Below are 16,879 nucleotides of genomic sequence, written 5' to 3' on the forward strand. Positions count from 1 at the left end.
GAATTATATTTGCACTGAATTCAGATACGTTTGGAGTTTGGAGGAGAGCCAGAATCTGTTTACAGTCTGTCAGCAGGCTTTCTGGCAAAAACATAAATCATCATCTTCAGCATCATAAGTTACCTCTGGGCCCTTTGACTCCAGAGAATCAACATATGTAAAGAGTCTTTATATGTTTCCATAAATCCCTAAGTTCATCTGAGCTGTGTTGTTGAGAGATTGTGTAAACATTGTCACAAAAGGAGCACGCTTTATGCTTCATTTGCAGGCTGGAAAGCATCCAAATGTTTCCTGTTTTTTTTAACTTTTCTTTCCAAAACATAAGGAGACACAGCAGAAGAAAGACATGTTGAACATATTGACCATTTAAGGCTTTATTTATTTTTGAAGCCATTTTTGGGCAATCTTCCCAAAGGAATCACAACACACTTTACATAAATAATTAAACCAAAGAACGGGAATGAATAAACTGCCCTGTCCACAGCTTACCTCTGTCTTTATCAGAACCATGTGGAGGGTCCTTTCTATCTACTTTTCAGATGTTTGACAAGTGTGTGGGATGATATATGCCAGGGTGTGTGGCTCTGTCTAACTGGAATTAACACAGACATGATGTGGAAAAGCTGAGAAGAAATGGGAACTTGTAGGAAATATCTAAAGCCAGTTGAGTAGCACTTGAAATGTTCTTGTTCTATGAAACCTGATGTACTTATATGATTCTGCTTTCTTCAAGTTTGTATCTTGGTGGTCGAACGCACTTATTGTAAGTCGCTTTGGATAAAAGCGTCAGCTAAATGCAATGTAATGTAATGTAATGAAATACTTGCTGCTTGGTTGATTTTCTATCACTTTTAGACCCTCATTAATCCTATTTTCTCTGTCTGTGGCAAATGCTTGACATTTTAATTGCAAAACATCATGCTGTGAATCTGTGAATACTGTACCTCTTAAACCCACTTTACACTGTGCTATTTGTTATTATACATCATTCAGATGTTATTTTGCACTTTTTATTTTGAGCCCACTAAAGAGTTGGTTCAATAAAAATCCAGTTTCACGGCTATTAAGTGAAGACATTTCCCAGAAACAAAAGAAACCACTCCAAATACAATTTTTTCGTTCTAGTTTTATGACAGTGTGGATGACAATTTCAGTCCGTTAATCGTTCTTAAACTCTGGTTCAGACTGAATATATAATATACTGAAATATCTAATAGACAGTGGGTGGATCTGGTACAGATAGGTCTGACTTTCCTTCTTGTGCATTCATGAGTTGGAATTTGTGGTTTTGATTAAACTGTTGCAACAATTGAAAGTTAACTTTGCCCAATGCTCTGGTTTATGACCAAAATATGTCTGGGCACAGCTTCCATTTGACACCATTGGTGAGTTTTGTATTTATATCACTACAACACTATCAAAGGTAGTTGTCTGCTGCGACAAACCAACAGCAAGCCACTGTTACGTAAATCTTTTCAGTCACCTTTTAAGCCTAAAGGTGGTTTGATACTAGGCAGCCCAATAAGCAGGAAAAACACACACACACACACACACACACACACACACACACACATACATATAACATACACATATACATAGTCAAACCTAAAGCCCCTTAAACAAGACCAGTGGGGAGAGGGAAAGGGAGCTTTGTTGGTGGAGGGCAGGAGAAGGGAGGGTCAAACAGGCTTTGGATGTATGAAGGAGCCTCAAGCATCACATTTGGGTCCAATCAAATCAGTGATGTTTTTTTTGGCCACAATATATAAAACAGATGGACCAAAAATGGGAGGAGTGCAATTCTTTTGTATAAAAGCTGTTTGGAGTTTTCTAAGGTGATTGATCTTTGCTGTGCAGCTTTCATTTTTGGTTTTCTGAAATGCTGTCCATTACTCCGTGTGTCATATGGCCTTTTCATTTCTTCGTGTTTTTTGTAGTTTTTACTATTAGCAAAAGTACGGAGTATTTTCATGTTTTGTCTGTAGCTTGTGTGGCCTTCTGTTAACATATCTCAACCTTTGACCTGTGTGTAATGTGAGGCCTAATAGATTTTAAAGTGTGAATGTCACCTTAAAAGAGTGTTTTTGGACATGCAAAGTTGTCTCACACCCTCAAGTGACCTGTAACCCCTCAGGGAAGCAGTGGGGGGTGAAGTGTACACTGAAGGGTGGGGGTTGTTTTAGCAACAAGGGGGAAAAGAGGGCAGGTGCTCCCCACTGGGGCCCCTGCTCCCAGTATAAGGGCCTGGTGCTCCTGTGATGGATGGGTCTGGCTGAGATGCCATGAGAGCCCACAGCAGGGGGGGCACAATCCTGGAACAGAATGTCAAGGCTGGCCTGAGGTGAAGATTTATGCCCCAACCTCAGGTTCAAACGGCTGCGTCTGACTCTGCGTAGATGAGGTGGCATTGACAGCTTTCCTCCCATTTAGTCCAAATGGAGTCCATCCAAATGTGTCATGGGGGTCATCAGGAGGATGGAGGGGATAAACAACTTTGGGGTCAAGTTTTTCCGTCTTCCTTCTTTTTCATTGGGTGTCCCTAAGTGTGTGTGGATCCATTTTAAACAGTGCAGGTAGCAACAAGACAGACATGAGTGTCAATCACTCTGGTGATGCCAGCTTTGAGTCTTTGTTGGTGCGCTGTTTAACGGAACAGAACTGACTTGATGTACAGTGCAAAACGTGCAACAATAAACAGACTTTTAGTATGTCCTACTTCCACAGCATGCATGAATTAAGGACAGACAGGCTGATACAAACAGAGCAGGAACTTTTTTCTTCTTCCGCCCCCTGAAGAAGCATCAACCAAAGACTTTTCCGAACCACTCTAACATCCTCCACACACACTCATATACACAATCCAGACGCAACGACCATGTGGAATAAACACAGGTGTTGAATAGCATGAGTTCATCCACTGACCAGTGAAATCTCCATCAGTTAGCCCAGGCTAACAACTGGACGCCCCGGCAGCTTTTTGATGGGCCTATTAGTGCCTTGGCTGCACAGGGAGGTTGGAAGGGGAGCGGTATTAAACAATTAGGGCCATAGACACAGATGTGGGAAGCACAATAGGAAAAGCTCAGTGTGTGTGTGTGTGTGTGTGTGTGTGTGTGTGTGTGTGTGTGTGTGTGTGTGTGTGTGTGTGTGTGTGTGTGTGTGTGTGTGTGTGTGTGTGTGTGTGTGTGTGTGTGTGTGTGTGTGTGTGTGTGTGTGTGTGTGTGTGTGTGTGTGTGTGTGTGTGTGTGTGTGTGTGTGTGTGTGTGTGTGTGTGTGTGTGTGTGTTGGCGGCTCCCAGGCCCGGGAAAGTGCAGGACTATACACCATGTCCCATGTTGAGCTCATTGTATCCCTTCATGTTGAACACAATCTGCAGGAGCACAAAGCATGTGTGCGTTTAAATATTTGTACTGCTGTTTAACAGGATTGAGACATTAAATGAAAAATTACTTTATTATACATTATGCATTATGTATGCATTACATCAGCCCTGAAATATTTAACAGTAGTGCCTGTGGAAAAACATTGAATACCAGCTTTATTTTATCAGAATACAATGAAGCCTTTAGTTTTAATATTTACTTTTTGGAAACAATGTGATATTTGTTGCTTCTTTGGCATATCAACAGCACATTTTACTTGTAAAATAAGGCAAACTAAGCAGTCTCATTGTTTTGACACTGAATGAGTTTGTCGCTTCTTGCTAAGCATTACAGTTGCAAAGCAGCCTTAAACCCCAGACATCATGCATGGAATGGATTAAAATAAATGTTTTATTTAAGCTTGTTTACACTGGATGTGTCATCTGATAGGGCATACGTAACTTCTGGCTGTAGGAAGCTTGGTTGGATGTTATGGTTGGATTACTATAGCTTTATATTGTGCCATCACCATAATTTAACCAGGACTGTGAAGCAAAGATTTGCAGAATATTTAATTGAGCACTACGATGAAAGCTGAACAGGGCTATGTTTACTTTCTGGTTGTGTGCCTTGTGATGCAATGATGATGCTCTAAAACACTTTCTCTGGGCTTCTGTTTCATCCTGGTCTGACAAATGCAAGCAGAATGTCGAAAGATTACAGCAGAAGCACTTTGGAGGTCGTTTTGTTGGATGTTTGAGGTTGGAAAAGCCCTCGGCGTTAAAGGGGAGCCATCATTTAGTTAATGTGAGGCCAATTTTAAGCATGCGCAGTGAAGTGTCTCCCCAAAGAGTTCAGGATAACTCAGGGTCTTTTCCTCCTCTTAGCAGGACTCTGCAAGTGTAATGCTCTCTGCCTCGGGCTCGTTCCACCTCCCATTAGGCTGAAACACTCACAAAAGGTGACGCTACTGTAAGTCATGCTAACACACTCTCTTCTGCAGGAGCACTGAGGAATAATAAAGGGCCGGGTGATTCCCTCTGACTGCATCCAGGGTGTTTTCCTCTGTTACCACAGTGGGAGAGTTCACCACGCGGGGTTTTACTGTTGCCCTCTTCATATGAAAACATCAGGGAAGCAGTGATGACATGTCTGTGGGTCCATTAGACGACTTAATGTGCAGTTGGCAATCTTACAAAAGCACTTACCTCTTCGGAGGAGAAACTTTATTTTTGGAAATAAGCCATACCATGAAGTCTGCAGAGTAGTGAAATAAGAACGCTAGACATTATATGCTTGAAAAGGTGAAGCATAATAAGACAAAGTAAAGAGCACAGTTTGAATAATAAATACACGTTTATTGTTTGACATTGACGAGGTTCATGTAGTCCAGCTTTTCTTTTTGCCTTACTACCAAATGACTGTGTTGAGAGTCAAAAATAATGATGTAGTTTTGGTCTGCTTTTTGGTTTTTAGAGGAAAATTGAGTGAAAACACGTTTGAGCTCAGAAAGTCGACATCTTTAGAAAAATGCAACAAAATACACAACTTCCATTTGTCACTTGGTAAGCTGTTTATTTTTGGCCAGATGTAATAGTCATGAATAACAACATTAACAGCTGACTGTGTTGGGACAAATGAAAGCATCCTTTAGGCTGAAGTGGCATAAGTAATGAAGGGTATTTGGAACAAATTAGGCAAACAGACACGCAGCAGAAAAGCAGATTATGCTGGAGAAAATCATTGAAGTATGTGGACTTTGGAATCAAAGCATGCTGCTCTGCTCTGTGAAGGAGAAACTTTCAAAGAATTTCCATAATTGAAAAACAGCCAATTGGAGTAAGTAAGAGTGCAGAGCATTTTTCATTTGATATTTGCTTTTCAAGTAAAATCAGTAAGACACAGTTTAAATATGAACAGACGTTTAATTTAATGTCTTTTACTTTGCATCTTATCTATATCACTTGCATTCCAGATACGTTTCCTAGCAACCGATGAAGAGCATATCCCTATTCCCTGATGCATGTGCGTAGTTTGTGTCCGGGGTGTCTGGATAACACAACTCTTAATTACCGGCTGCAACTGTTTCGTACTCTGCAGGTTTTCGTAGCAGATGGATACATTTAAATAGCTTTGTCCCATTCCTGAATCTGTAGAAAGCATCTACAAGTCAAATCTTGTTTCGAAGTGAAAAGTTTGAATCGCAGAGCAGAGGTTGTTCAGAGTTTGGGCTGAACTTGATATAATATCTGTTTCTGTTCAGGTTGACACACACTCTTCACAGTTGTAACTCTGAACAAAATGTGTCCTTGTTGTGGTGTCACAACTGTGAATGAATACCAAACCTTTATTTACACTTGAGCCCGTGTCTGGTATTACAGGGGTCACTGTGGGTCCCTTGCTAACCCGCTGCCACCATCGCTAAAATTAAGAGGGGTGGTTTCTCTTTTTAGTTTTTTTCCAACCCCCAAATTCCTGTGATGAAGGACTGTGAGATTATATTTCACAACATAAACTGTCAAAAGGCAAATGATCCCTGACTTCTGCCTGAGTGGTAATTTGTTTCCTGACACGGACAACTTGTCTTTGTAGGAAGTAAAATCATTTGAAGATTTGACTTGGTAGAAAAAGTACGTTCAAATAATATCAATATCAAATAATTTGTCAATTTCCTTTACCACATTAATCTATACGACAAACAATATTTAATTTAAAGGTATTTGCAAGTAAGGTTTTTTTTTTGCCAGTAAAAATAAACACATAAATATTTCTTTAATGGTCAGAAAAAAGAAAACTACATTTGAGGAATACATGATCAATGAAATGCCAACAGACATGTCTGACCCTGAATAATGCAAATAAAAAGAGATCAAAGCGGTGTAACCTTACAATAAATATGATTAAAACAGCTAATTGATTGACTAACACAAGTCAATTGTAAAATATACAGATTGCTTCAGCTTACATATAATGAATCCCCATTGATATGATTTATAATGACTCCAGTAAACGTCTCAGGGTGTGCCATCTCCTCTGTTTCTGTGCAGCAGTCATCAAAGATCTGCTCTAAAGTAAATAGGTCTTATTATAAGGTTGTTAGTAGGAGTAAAAGTGAAGCATTTTGTCTTAAAATCCTCCTTTAAAAAATGGAAATGCCCCAAACTCAAGATAAAGGAAGGTTTTATGTAAAGAACAACAACTTCCCTTTTGTGAGGAATGTGTGAAGGTGGAGAGGAGCTGAGGTTCCCAGCTCTGTATGGGGTGATCAGGTACGGGTCATTCACAAAACACTTCTCTCATGGCAAGGCTGCTTGTACTTTAGTCTAAGTTGTAAAATATCCCCCGAGAGCCCTTCACAGTGTGAGTCTTCCAGCTTCAGTGTCCGTCAGGGGTCAAAGAGCAGCGCCCTACAGAAGATGTGCTCGTCACTCTGCTCCTTAGACATCCTGCAAGCATAAAGCTGCCGGCCTAACTGCTGCTTTATGATACTATGACACCGTTTTTGGCTGCCGTGGCACAAATCTGGAGTGATATAAAGTGGCATGGCTGAATGGTGGTCATCACAAGCTGTTGGAGCAGTAGCTCAACAATCTAAGAAACGCATGTATTCACTTTGCTGAGAGATAGATGAGAAGGACAATACTTCTCTCTTGTCTCTAAAGCCAGAGCTCTACTTTTAACTATGTGTTTGCATGAGGCTGCCTCACCTATCCTGCTTCTGTTTGGTTGTGTACGTTGTTTAATGTGCATCAAGAGGGTCATAAGTAAAAATGTCTGTCTTACGTTATTGCTCTTGTCCTTAGGTAACACAATCCTCCCACCTCTAAAGCTCAATAATTACCACATTATATCTTGTTCCATACAAAACCCAGAAGTGTGAAAAGGTTCAACTATTTCCCTAAGTCTTGTGTTTTCTGGAAGTTACTGCTCACAGGCCAAGACATTGTTTGGCACTTGAACGCCCATAAAACTGCAACTTGTAGCATGCAGACATAAGTTTATGAACAAATAAAACAACAAATAAATGATGATGTATACATTTAGCTACCAGCCAGGAGAGTAACATGTAGCCCTATCTTTACCGGCAGCAGCATAAGAGACATTTTGCACAATTTTACATTCAATGTACTTTTATTTAAGTAACTTTTTTTTGTAAACATTGTATAACGGGCTTTGCAATAACATATGATATTAACATCAGAGCATTTATAAGTAGGGAGTCAAAAATTAACCGTCCAAGACAAAGCAACAACTGAGGTATTGCTAAACTGAAGTAACATTCTGAGTGCAGCACTCTTTGTTCACTTATTATGTTTTCACATAACACACAGGAGCACTTTTTGTTGTAGTATTTTAACACTGTAGTGATGCTAATTGTATCTCAATAAAAGGTCTTTGTACTTATTCTACCACTACAATATCCTCATGTCAAATTATCGCTTTACTCGATTCATAAAGATGACTGAGCAATTATTCCAACGAAACATTTTCAAACTTTTGCAGGAAATACAAATAATCTTGTGCCCTTTCCACATTGTTGTCCACTGCCTTGCCTACTTTTCTAAAGGCATGTGGTTGGCTCAAAGTCTGGTGGAGTCTCCTACGTCCCACAGCTGCTCAGAAACCCCATACTGAGTCAATTAGACCTGTACAATAGGAACATCAATTACGCCAAGCAGGCAAAATCTATATGACTCTGGAGCTCTAATGAGATTAATTCCTCTTGGATGGGATACATTCTTTCCCAAATGTCTATGTAGAAGGAGTGATTGAAGTTAACAAGCTCATTAGTGCACTTCCTGACAATGTTCCGAACTGTATGGTTGATTCTCAGTTGGCCGTCAAGGGGTCGTGGAAGATAAATACCAGTGAAGGCTTGTGGATCTGTTCTGGTCTGGACTACTAATTGATCCTTATTTTATCAGGAAGACAACACCATTTTTGAAAATGTATACACCATCTCTAGGAAGTCTACACAAAGAATTTTGTAGCCAACCGATGAAGTACATTTCTGTTCTTTCACTGTGTTTTTGAGTCAACATTACTTTAAAACAGGAGTTAATGGTGCATTTTCTAGAGACTATTTTCATCTGCGGATTAATACGTATTTGGTGCAATAGTGACTTTTTACAACAGCAGATCAGTGTATTTTGGATTTATTCAAAATATCCTACAATGTCCATATATATGGCAATAATATCAAATGTCACCCAGTGCAACATTGCAGTTACTGATCATTCTTGGTCATCAATTGAAGTCTCCAATATGACACAGATGAATTACTTGGTAGAAAAATCTCTTCATTGTCGGTTTAGGTTTTCTAGTGTGTTTCGTTTAAAGTAAGGCAAAAAAGAGTGTCACCAAATCACGCAAATTCTAGGATGCTTCTGAGCTATGCAGCTTTTCTGCATAAAAATATGACTATGTGGGATCTGCTGAGAAACAGTTTATAAAAACAGGGTTGGTTTGGTTCCCATTAGACCAGTCCCGATGGCTTTGATGCTCCTCACACTGAGGAGTCTTCATGAACACCGGATAAATCCTCAAACATTTCCACTGGGTTTTGGCTTTCTTTTGAACCTGCACATCCTGTAATTGTTTGTGACAGTAGTTTAGCCCTTGATTTTTATGAAAAAATGAAGGGAAAGGGTAAAGGGCTGGATAGCAGTGGATGGGGAAAGAAAAAATGAAGGGTTACTGGGCTACAGATGGACCATTGGGTCCGACAAGCTGCGTCTCATTTTCACACAGAGCCGTAATAAAAGCCTGCTGGGGTGACTTTAAGCACAGGCCTCGGATCAGCTTACATCTATCCCAAACCTCTGACCCTAACTGTCTGTGAAACCGTATTGTTAATGGAGACTGCATGTTATGTGTTTGGAGAAATAAAACCTTGTGCTTGGAGAGTCTTTATCCAATCTTAGTCGCAGTCCATTCTCCTTTTGGACCATTTCCAACATTTGAAGCCTTTGTTTCTTGTCATTTTAGACAAGCTGGATTATGTCGGATGTATCACTCAGACTACTTTACCACATGTATTGGATATATATCGAACGCATCAATGCATGTCCTATAAGAGATTGCATATACAGTCCAAAAGTGCATCATGTGTGCGTTCACAGCTGATCACATTTAGTGGCTCAAGAGAGGTTAGCATGTGACCTGCCACACCAGTGCTGCTCGGCTAAAGGGAGTCCAGTTGCAGGTTATTGGGGGTTTCAGCCCTTAAATGGCCGTGTAAGTGTTTCTACAGAGACCTGAATAGAAGTAACACACTTTGAAGGAAAGGGGATAAGAGGGGGAGCGTTGCCCTATAAAAACAAGTAGAACCTTTGACACAGACTGAAGACCCAGTAAGGTCTCTGCTCTAAGGCCACATTCAGATCAACATTGGCTCTACATGAAAAAAATCAACCTTTTCATTCAGTTATATGATGTCGGTCTGGTGGGTGCCAACGCAGAGGACTATAGAAAAAAAGAAAGTGCAGGGTCGTCCGGCACTGACATCATTCAGCAGGGCCATGTGGTGGCTAATCTAATACACATGAATGCCCATTCCTGGTAGATTACTTTTTAACAATGAGTCAGAAGTTTTGCAGTTTACATTGAAATCATCGCAACTATTGATTATTTTCGCCATGATAACTTTTCAGAATTGGACAATGTTTTCTCAGAGTATTTTAAACTGGTGTGCAGTGATTTGATATTTGATTATCTTTCAAACTCATGGCTCTGTTACTCAAACTTCCTGGATCGTATTTCATGTCTCACTGGTACCTGAAGCAACACACCCCCACAAATACAGACCCTTGTTTTTGCTCTGAATGCAACCTCATACCTAGGCTTTGAAAACATTTTGTTCTTTAAATGCTATAGCGTGGATATTTTTATAATAATACAAAATCAAATACCCAATGTAAAGGTGTCACACAGAGAGATGTCTACAGGGAACAATCAGCCGACTCTTCACTTATCGTAACTCTGTTGTTTTGGTTCACTTTTAACACTTTTATAGTCTTGCTTTTCAGCCGCGAAAGGCAGCTGTTTTCAGTAAAAACAAACCCTATTTACATCACCTTTGTGGCCCATAAATGTAGACAGACATAGTTAGCAACAATCTTATGGACATAGTCAAGTCAAAGCTGCTAAAGAGTCAGATATTTTCATCATTGTCATACTAAGATGTAGACCATCAGACACCAGTTAGAACACTGCTATAGCTTTGCTCGAATTGATCAGTTTCTGGATGCAATATATTTATTATAAATGTCAATTAGGTGAATTAACGAGTCAGTATGATGCATCTGATTTAATTAAGACTCTTTTGTTAAGGAGTTGCGAGACACTGTATCTCGAGTAGCAAAACGGTCAAACACCAGATGTATGGGGGCAGCACTTTAGGCATAAAACACTATTTATGCATGCCAGGTTCACAAAATCGTTTTTTATACGTTCTGGCTTGTTTTTGTACGGAAAGAAAAAAAGTGGGGCCTCTTTCCAAAAGATCGTCTTTGTTGAGTTCTGCTAAAAAAAAAAAATTGCCACACCTATAGCTATACACTTTAATGACAGGTTTAATTCAGATAAAAATAAACTAAAACTTTGTTTTCTATTAAAATACTTCTTCCCACTGAAACAAGTGACTCATTAACTTTGTAATTGAATGAGCTGTTAGGGAGGTCCTGAGACTAAAGTGTGACAGTACAGGAATCAAGATGTGCACATTAGACTTGTTTTAGAGTAGATGCTCAACATTTCATTGCTTCAGAAAAAAAAAAAAAGATGTTGCAGCTGATTATTCAGCACCACAAATTAAAACAAATGTACCTACTTTGTATTGTGGGCTGCAACAGGAGACATATGAGACATATCTCTAAATCTGGGTAAGTAAAACTAAAATATATCTAAATATCTAGAAGCCACAATGCATAAGTGGGAAAATATGTTTCTGTAATTTGGGTGAATTGACCCTTTTAGCTAGAAAATTCCACAAACATCACAAGTGAGATTTAAGTGTTCACTCATTTCAGAGGTCAATCCTGAGAAGAACCACACTGCTGTCTGCAGACCAGACTGTAGCTCAGGGGGTCTAAGAGCGGAGAGGAGCCAGAGCTGCAGTGCAAGGAGGAGATTTGGTTTCACCCCAGGGTGTACTGAGTGGAGGTCTGCTTCTCACACCAGGGCAAACAATATATCACCATGCATGTGGTATAACCTGCAGACCTGCCCGGAGGATTTCCCCGCTGAACTCCTAATGATGGAAAATTAACGCTCCACTGAGCTGAGCTAAATGCCCCCACTGACAAAATTTCCAAACTATTTACAGCATGGGGCTAAAAAAAAGCCAGTTAAGGGATCACTCAGGATATATTTCTGTTGATTTGGGCGTAATGAGTAAAACCTGTCAGGCACGTTTTGTTATGATTTCCATGAAACATGGAGATAAAATATAGAGGGGGAAATAGTTGAGAAAACGCCTGGTGATAAAATTCTATGAGGTATAATTAGAAATCAAAAATGACTGTCGGACCCAGAGGAGTAACAACTGAGGGTTTTGGTATTTTTTCTGGACTGAGGAGACACATGTGTTCACAAGGTTCTCCTGATGTGAGGGAACCAAGTGCTGAATGGAGAAACGGTCTTTACGCACAACAGACAGACTCCTCCCAGACATGCCTGAAAGAAAACCTCTTGTTACAGTAGGAGCTTGCCACTGACAGAGACTCCATCCACGCTGACTGATGCTCAAGAACCCCTGATTGCGCATTTACATTTCGCAGGTTTTACGCTCATACAAAATGAGGGCCTTTATTTCGACAGTGTTGTGGGTAATATCACTACCCTGCTTGGAAGCTATCCACGGATTATACAATTTCGGCCAGCATGATTTATTCTACAAAAAGAACAACTGCAAGGCGATTCCTGCAAACCTCCTGCTGTGCCACGATATAGAGTACACAGAGATGCGCCTCCCGAACCTGCTCGGACACGAAACCATGAATGAAGTTCTGCAGCAAGCTTCGTCTTGGATCCCGCTGATTCAGAAGCAATGTCACCCCGACACAAGGAAGTTCCTCTGCTCCCTGTTCGCGCCCGTGTGTCTGGACGACCTGGACGAGCCCATCCAGCCGTGCAGGTCTCTGTGCGAGAGCGTCAGGAACGGCTGCGCGCCCGTGATGTCCGCGTTTGGCTTCCCTTGGCCAAAGATGTTGGAATGCGAGCGCTTCCCACTGGACAACGACCTGTGCATCCCGCCTGCTGGGGCCGAGAACCTCGTGCCAGCCACTAAAGAAGGTGAGGTTTCGTTCAACTGTATTTTACTTTGCAAATGTATGTCCAATGTTGTGCGAAAACGCTACATTTGTTGGACTTCTTCATGAAATGAGATCAGAAATATTTCATTTTTAATATCCACTAATCGATCCATTGATTGCACCAGAATGCACTGTAGTCAAATTAATCTCTGTGTTCTACTTATTTGTGCACGTTTTATGTTGATGATGTAATATTTAACACATTTTATTTGTCTTTTAGTGCCAAGAGTGTGCGATGCTTGCAAGGAAACAGATGAAAATGACAACGAAATTGTGGACAACCTGTGCAAGAATGACTTTGGTAAGTTCACCCACCTATTTTATTATGGTCGTAACTCCCACAGTGGAGATCAGGGGCCCCAATATATCAACTTTGTCACAAATAAATAAATGTATATTGTATATCCCTCCTTGCTTGAACTTCCATTATTGTATGTATTTCAGCACCAAACTGTATCAAAAAGCAAATGCCCTCTCATGTGGCTTTCATTAGCACATGGTCAAAAAGGATGATCTTTATTTCATAATTTTCTCTCCTGCTTCCATCAAGCTCTAAAGATCAAGGTTAAAGAGATCTCCTACATCAACGGTGACACCAAGATAGTGCCGGAGAACAAGAGCAAGACCATCTACAAGCTGAATGGAGTGACGGAGCGAGACCTGAAGAAGACTGTGCTGTGGCTGAAGGACGGCCTGCAGTGCATCTGTGAGGAGATGAATGACATCCACGCTGCCTACCTGGTCATGGGCCAGAAGCTGGACGGCCATCTGGTCATCACCTCTCTGAAGCGCTGGCAGAAGGGACAGCGAGAGTTTAAGAGGATTTCCCGCAGTATCCGCAAGCTACAGTGCTAAGAAGGAAGAAACTGCATGTGTCACTGTTGAAGAAATTGTTTGGTTGAGCTCTTTTCTAATTATCTCTCTCCAGGTCTCACAAAAAAGTTGCAATTATGGTTCATAGATTCCTATTTAGAGTCTAGCATGGACATTGGACATAGAAACAAACCATTGTCTGTGTTTCACATTGGTTTATAGTTTTAAATGCTCAATATCTACGCAATTTATAGCATATCTGCTGGCTAAACTCTATAATTATAATTCCTATAAATGTAATGTTCTGAAAGGTTTAATTCCCATATACACTCAAACTAAATTCATCAAAAAGGCCTCAATATTTTTGAAAAGCACACATGGCTAAATCCCACAGCCATGACTTTTGACACAATTATATCTAGTACATACTATTACAGTGAGTAGGTATGAAGTCCCTAACCCTAACCCTAACTTGTATAAATGTAAGGTTTTAGTTTTCCTCCAATGACTCCCATTCATTTTGCGCATATTGGGCGTCCCTTAGTGGCCATTTTTAAAGTGCTGTGTGTTTTCATGGGGAGCTGCATTTGCTGTCACCTCATTATTACACTCAGCTGTTGTGCAAGGTGTAATACAATCACTAATTACATGGTTAGAGAGGAAACTAGCAGCACTTTAAATCCAGGATTAAAATGACGGACTCACATGTAGATGTGTTTTACTGGTAAATCCTACAAGAGGGGTGAGTTTAGAAAATGATAATACAACTTTTTTGTTCATGGGGCATTCCTCCAACAAGGGTTAACTCATCAGCAGTCCTCTGCTTAGGAACATTCAAAACACCTTAAAGGAAAACAAAATACATCACAAAGGTCATGAAACAGTAACCCATGGTAAATTAAAGTGAACTCTGGTAAGATGTTTGAGGGGACTTAATTGTTCCTCTACAAAAACGTTATTCGCATCTATTTTGCAACTATTGTCTATCATAGTTCTACAAAAACAAAACTGATTGATATTGTGTGTGGCATATTGAGTGAAGTGTGCGTAGTGTGATGTTCAAAGACAAACAATAACGTGTATGCTTTTGTATTACCGTTTTCTCAAGCAAAAATGAGAGATAGCTGGCTATATTCTCTTCCTGTTCAACATTTTAATACTCTTGGTTATCTTTTTGTACTTGAGCTACTGCATAGTTTTCTACAATCGTATGACAAAAGAAATATTTTTCTACTTCAGACTTTCATATTTCATTTAAACTTTTATGTCGGATTGCATCTTCATCCTGTTGTTTGGTGAGTGACACAAGTTGGTTTATATGTACTATTAGAGGACGCTTTTGGTTGGTAGTGTTGATTTGATGAGAAGTTACTTGTTAGGCACTAATAATCAAGTGGTTGTGTGTATATGCAATGTAAAGTATTTTCCAAAAGTATTACTGTGTAAATATCAAATACTTCCTTTTATTCTTGTGTAAAGTTTTTAGCAATTAAAAGCTGCCTACATGTTTTGAAATGACTCATTTCATTGTTGTGTGTCGCAGGATACCAATATACTCACAAATAAACGAAGAATAAAGGACTGTATATAATTAGCATCGCTACAGTAAGATGGAAAATAAACCCACAGAAGCCTTTCTCATATTTATAGTCTCTATTTACAGTTTATGGTATTGGTAATGAAATACCACCATCTAGTGGAATCCAATGATAATACCTGTTCATGGTAATAATTGGATGCATATGATGCATTTGGTAATTTCTTTGCAACACAATGCATTTTAAGTTTTCTTTTCCAATGACATATACCATAATAAAAAGTAAAGGTTTATGGTTCCAAACTAATCTTGGCCTTTCCGGAATAGTGCCAGTTATACGTCATGAATATGTTGACATAGGCTGTTCATGGTTGGCAGTATGTTAAAGCTAGTGTTATATATTCTGAGCATTTATTTGAGAAACGCATGGTAACAACTTGTTATGTTCCTGATACCCTTTTGTTTTGCACTAACAGTGGGTCAGAATAGGGCCTGGGGATTTTACATTTTCAAAACAGGTAATTCAATTCAAGAAAAATATTCTAAAAGGCAAACTTGTTGTTTTTTCTCATAAACTTTATCTAATATTTTAGATAATCCCATTTTATCTACATATAAAAACACAATGACCGATATGAACTGTTGTATTTGCTTTGTTTAGTTATCACTGATTCGACTATATTTTGTTATTTTACGGTTGTGCCCTTTTCCACTTTTATTTTTTGTGAACCTCTGTTGGACTTTATATTTGTCTTCTTGATTTAATAATTGTATTTTTTGGTCAGAAGTATAGTGTAATGTCTGTCAGTTTCCCTCAGTTAATGGGGACTTTTGCTTGTTGTGTATGACATAAAAGTCCCAAGTTAAAAGATTAAATATATAATGATATGTAATCGATACATTTTTTTTAATAATTTTTTATTTAAAGAATAATTCAACAAACTACTTGGAGGTATCAACTTATTTTGTTCGTGCAGTAAAGTGTGCCCAGGTATTTCACCTAAGTCCTGACTCATCATTATGCCAACAGGTGAAAGCACCTACTGGACTGGAGAGGTTTTGCCACTTGTCCAAAAGGCTGAACCAGTGGGGCAGTCCCGGGTGAGTTCCACCTTTCTGTGCACACTGTCATTTGAGCTGAGTTATTGGAGTCACATGATCAAGGTGCAACTACAAGTGGAATTAAAATGGGAGTGTCAGGGTGGCATTTAAAATATTCAGGCTACTTCTCTTCAGAGTATCAGGTGAGGTGGGAAGCCACACTTGCTTCAGAATCGCACCAAAAGTTAAACTGTCCTAAAATATTCACTCAAATTCCCACCATGACAACTCTTCCCTCATGGGTTTAACACACTTCACACCTTGATTCATGTGGCTCTATCAACTGTCACGTGACTGCTATGTGGCCTCAATGACTCACCTCAACATCCATTATGTGAAATTATGGTGTGTTGACCCAGAAATACCTGGGACTCCCCACCGGCCAGTAGCACTAATGATGCTCTTTAATGAATCCTAAAGGGGTTTAACTCTACACCTACAGTCTAGACAGCAGTTTCAATTTGACCTGATAATGATTAGATGCATGATTGTTTGTGTAGTGCAGGGTAAAATCATAAAGGGAATGGAGATTTTGAACATTTACATTCCTTTTAAACAAGTTGTGTGTATCTGTATGCATTGTTTGTTAAAGGACTGTGCGTGTTTTCATATAAACCCTGAATTGGGCCTGCAAATCATCTAGATGCCTTAGATACAGAGTTGTGATTGAAATAATTATTATATATATATAATTACAAATTGACTCGAGTATCTCCATTATCTGTGACTTTATACATCTACTCCAGCACATT

The 16,879-nt window shown here is 39.5% G+C and overlaps 1 protein-coding gene across 1 annotated transcript; it reads left to right on the forward strand.

Annotated features, from left to right (window-relative positions):
* Positions 1 to 11,941: 11,941 nt before the first annotated feature.
* On the forward strand, positions 11,942 to 15,004 carry sfrp2 (secreted frizzled-related protein 2). The gene is made up of 3 exons (XM_034231248.1): positions 11,942 to 12,656; positions 12,897 to 12,977; positions 13,227 to 15,004. Exons 1-3 carry the CDS (start codon positions 12,161 to 12,163, stop codon positions 13,529 to 13,531), a joined length of 882 nt encoding a protein of 293 aa, XP_034087139.1. The 5' UTR covers positions 11,942 to 12,160; the 3' UTR covers positions 13,532 to 15,004.
* The last annotated feature ends 1,875 nt before the right edge of the window (positions 15,005 to 16,879 follow it).

Source organism: Gymnodraco acuticeps, unplaced genomic scaffold, assembly GCF_902827175.1.
Source record: "Gymnodraco acuticeps unplaced genomic scaffold, fGymAcu1.1, whole genome shotgun sequence".
NCBI classification, from domain to species: Eukaryota; Metazoa; Chordata; class Actinopteri; order Perciformes; family Bathydraconidae; genus Gymnodraco; species Gymnodraco acuticeps.

Excerpts from the sequence above, each read along its gene's own strand:
- sfrp2 (XM_034231248.1), top strand. The coding sequence starts at position 12,161 with ATGAGGGCCTTTATTTCGACAGTGTTGTGGGTAATATCACTACCCTGC. Across the intron at positions 12,657-12,896 it reads CGTGCCAGCCACTAAAGAAG|TGCCAAGAGTGTGCGATGCT; the intron begins GTGAGGTTTCGT and ends TTTGTCTTTTAG. Across the intron at positions 12,978-13,226 it reads CCTGTGCAAGAATGACTTTG|CTCTAAAGATCAAGGTTAAA; the intron begins GTAAGTTCACCC and ends GCTTCCATCAAG.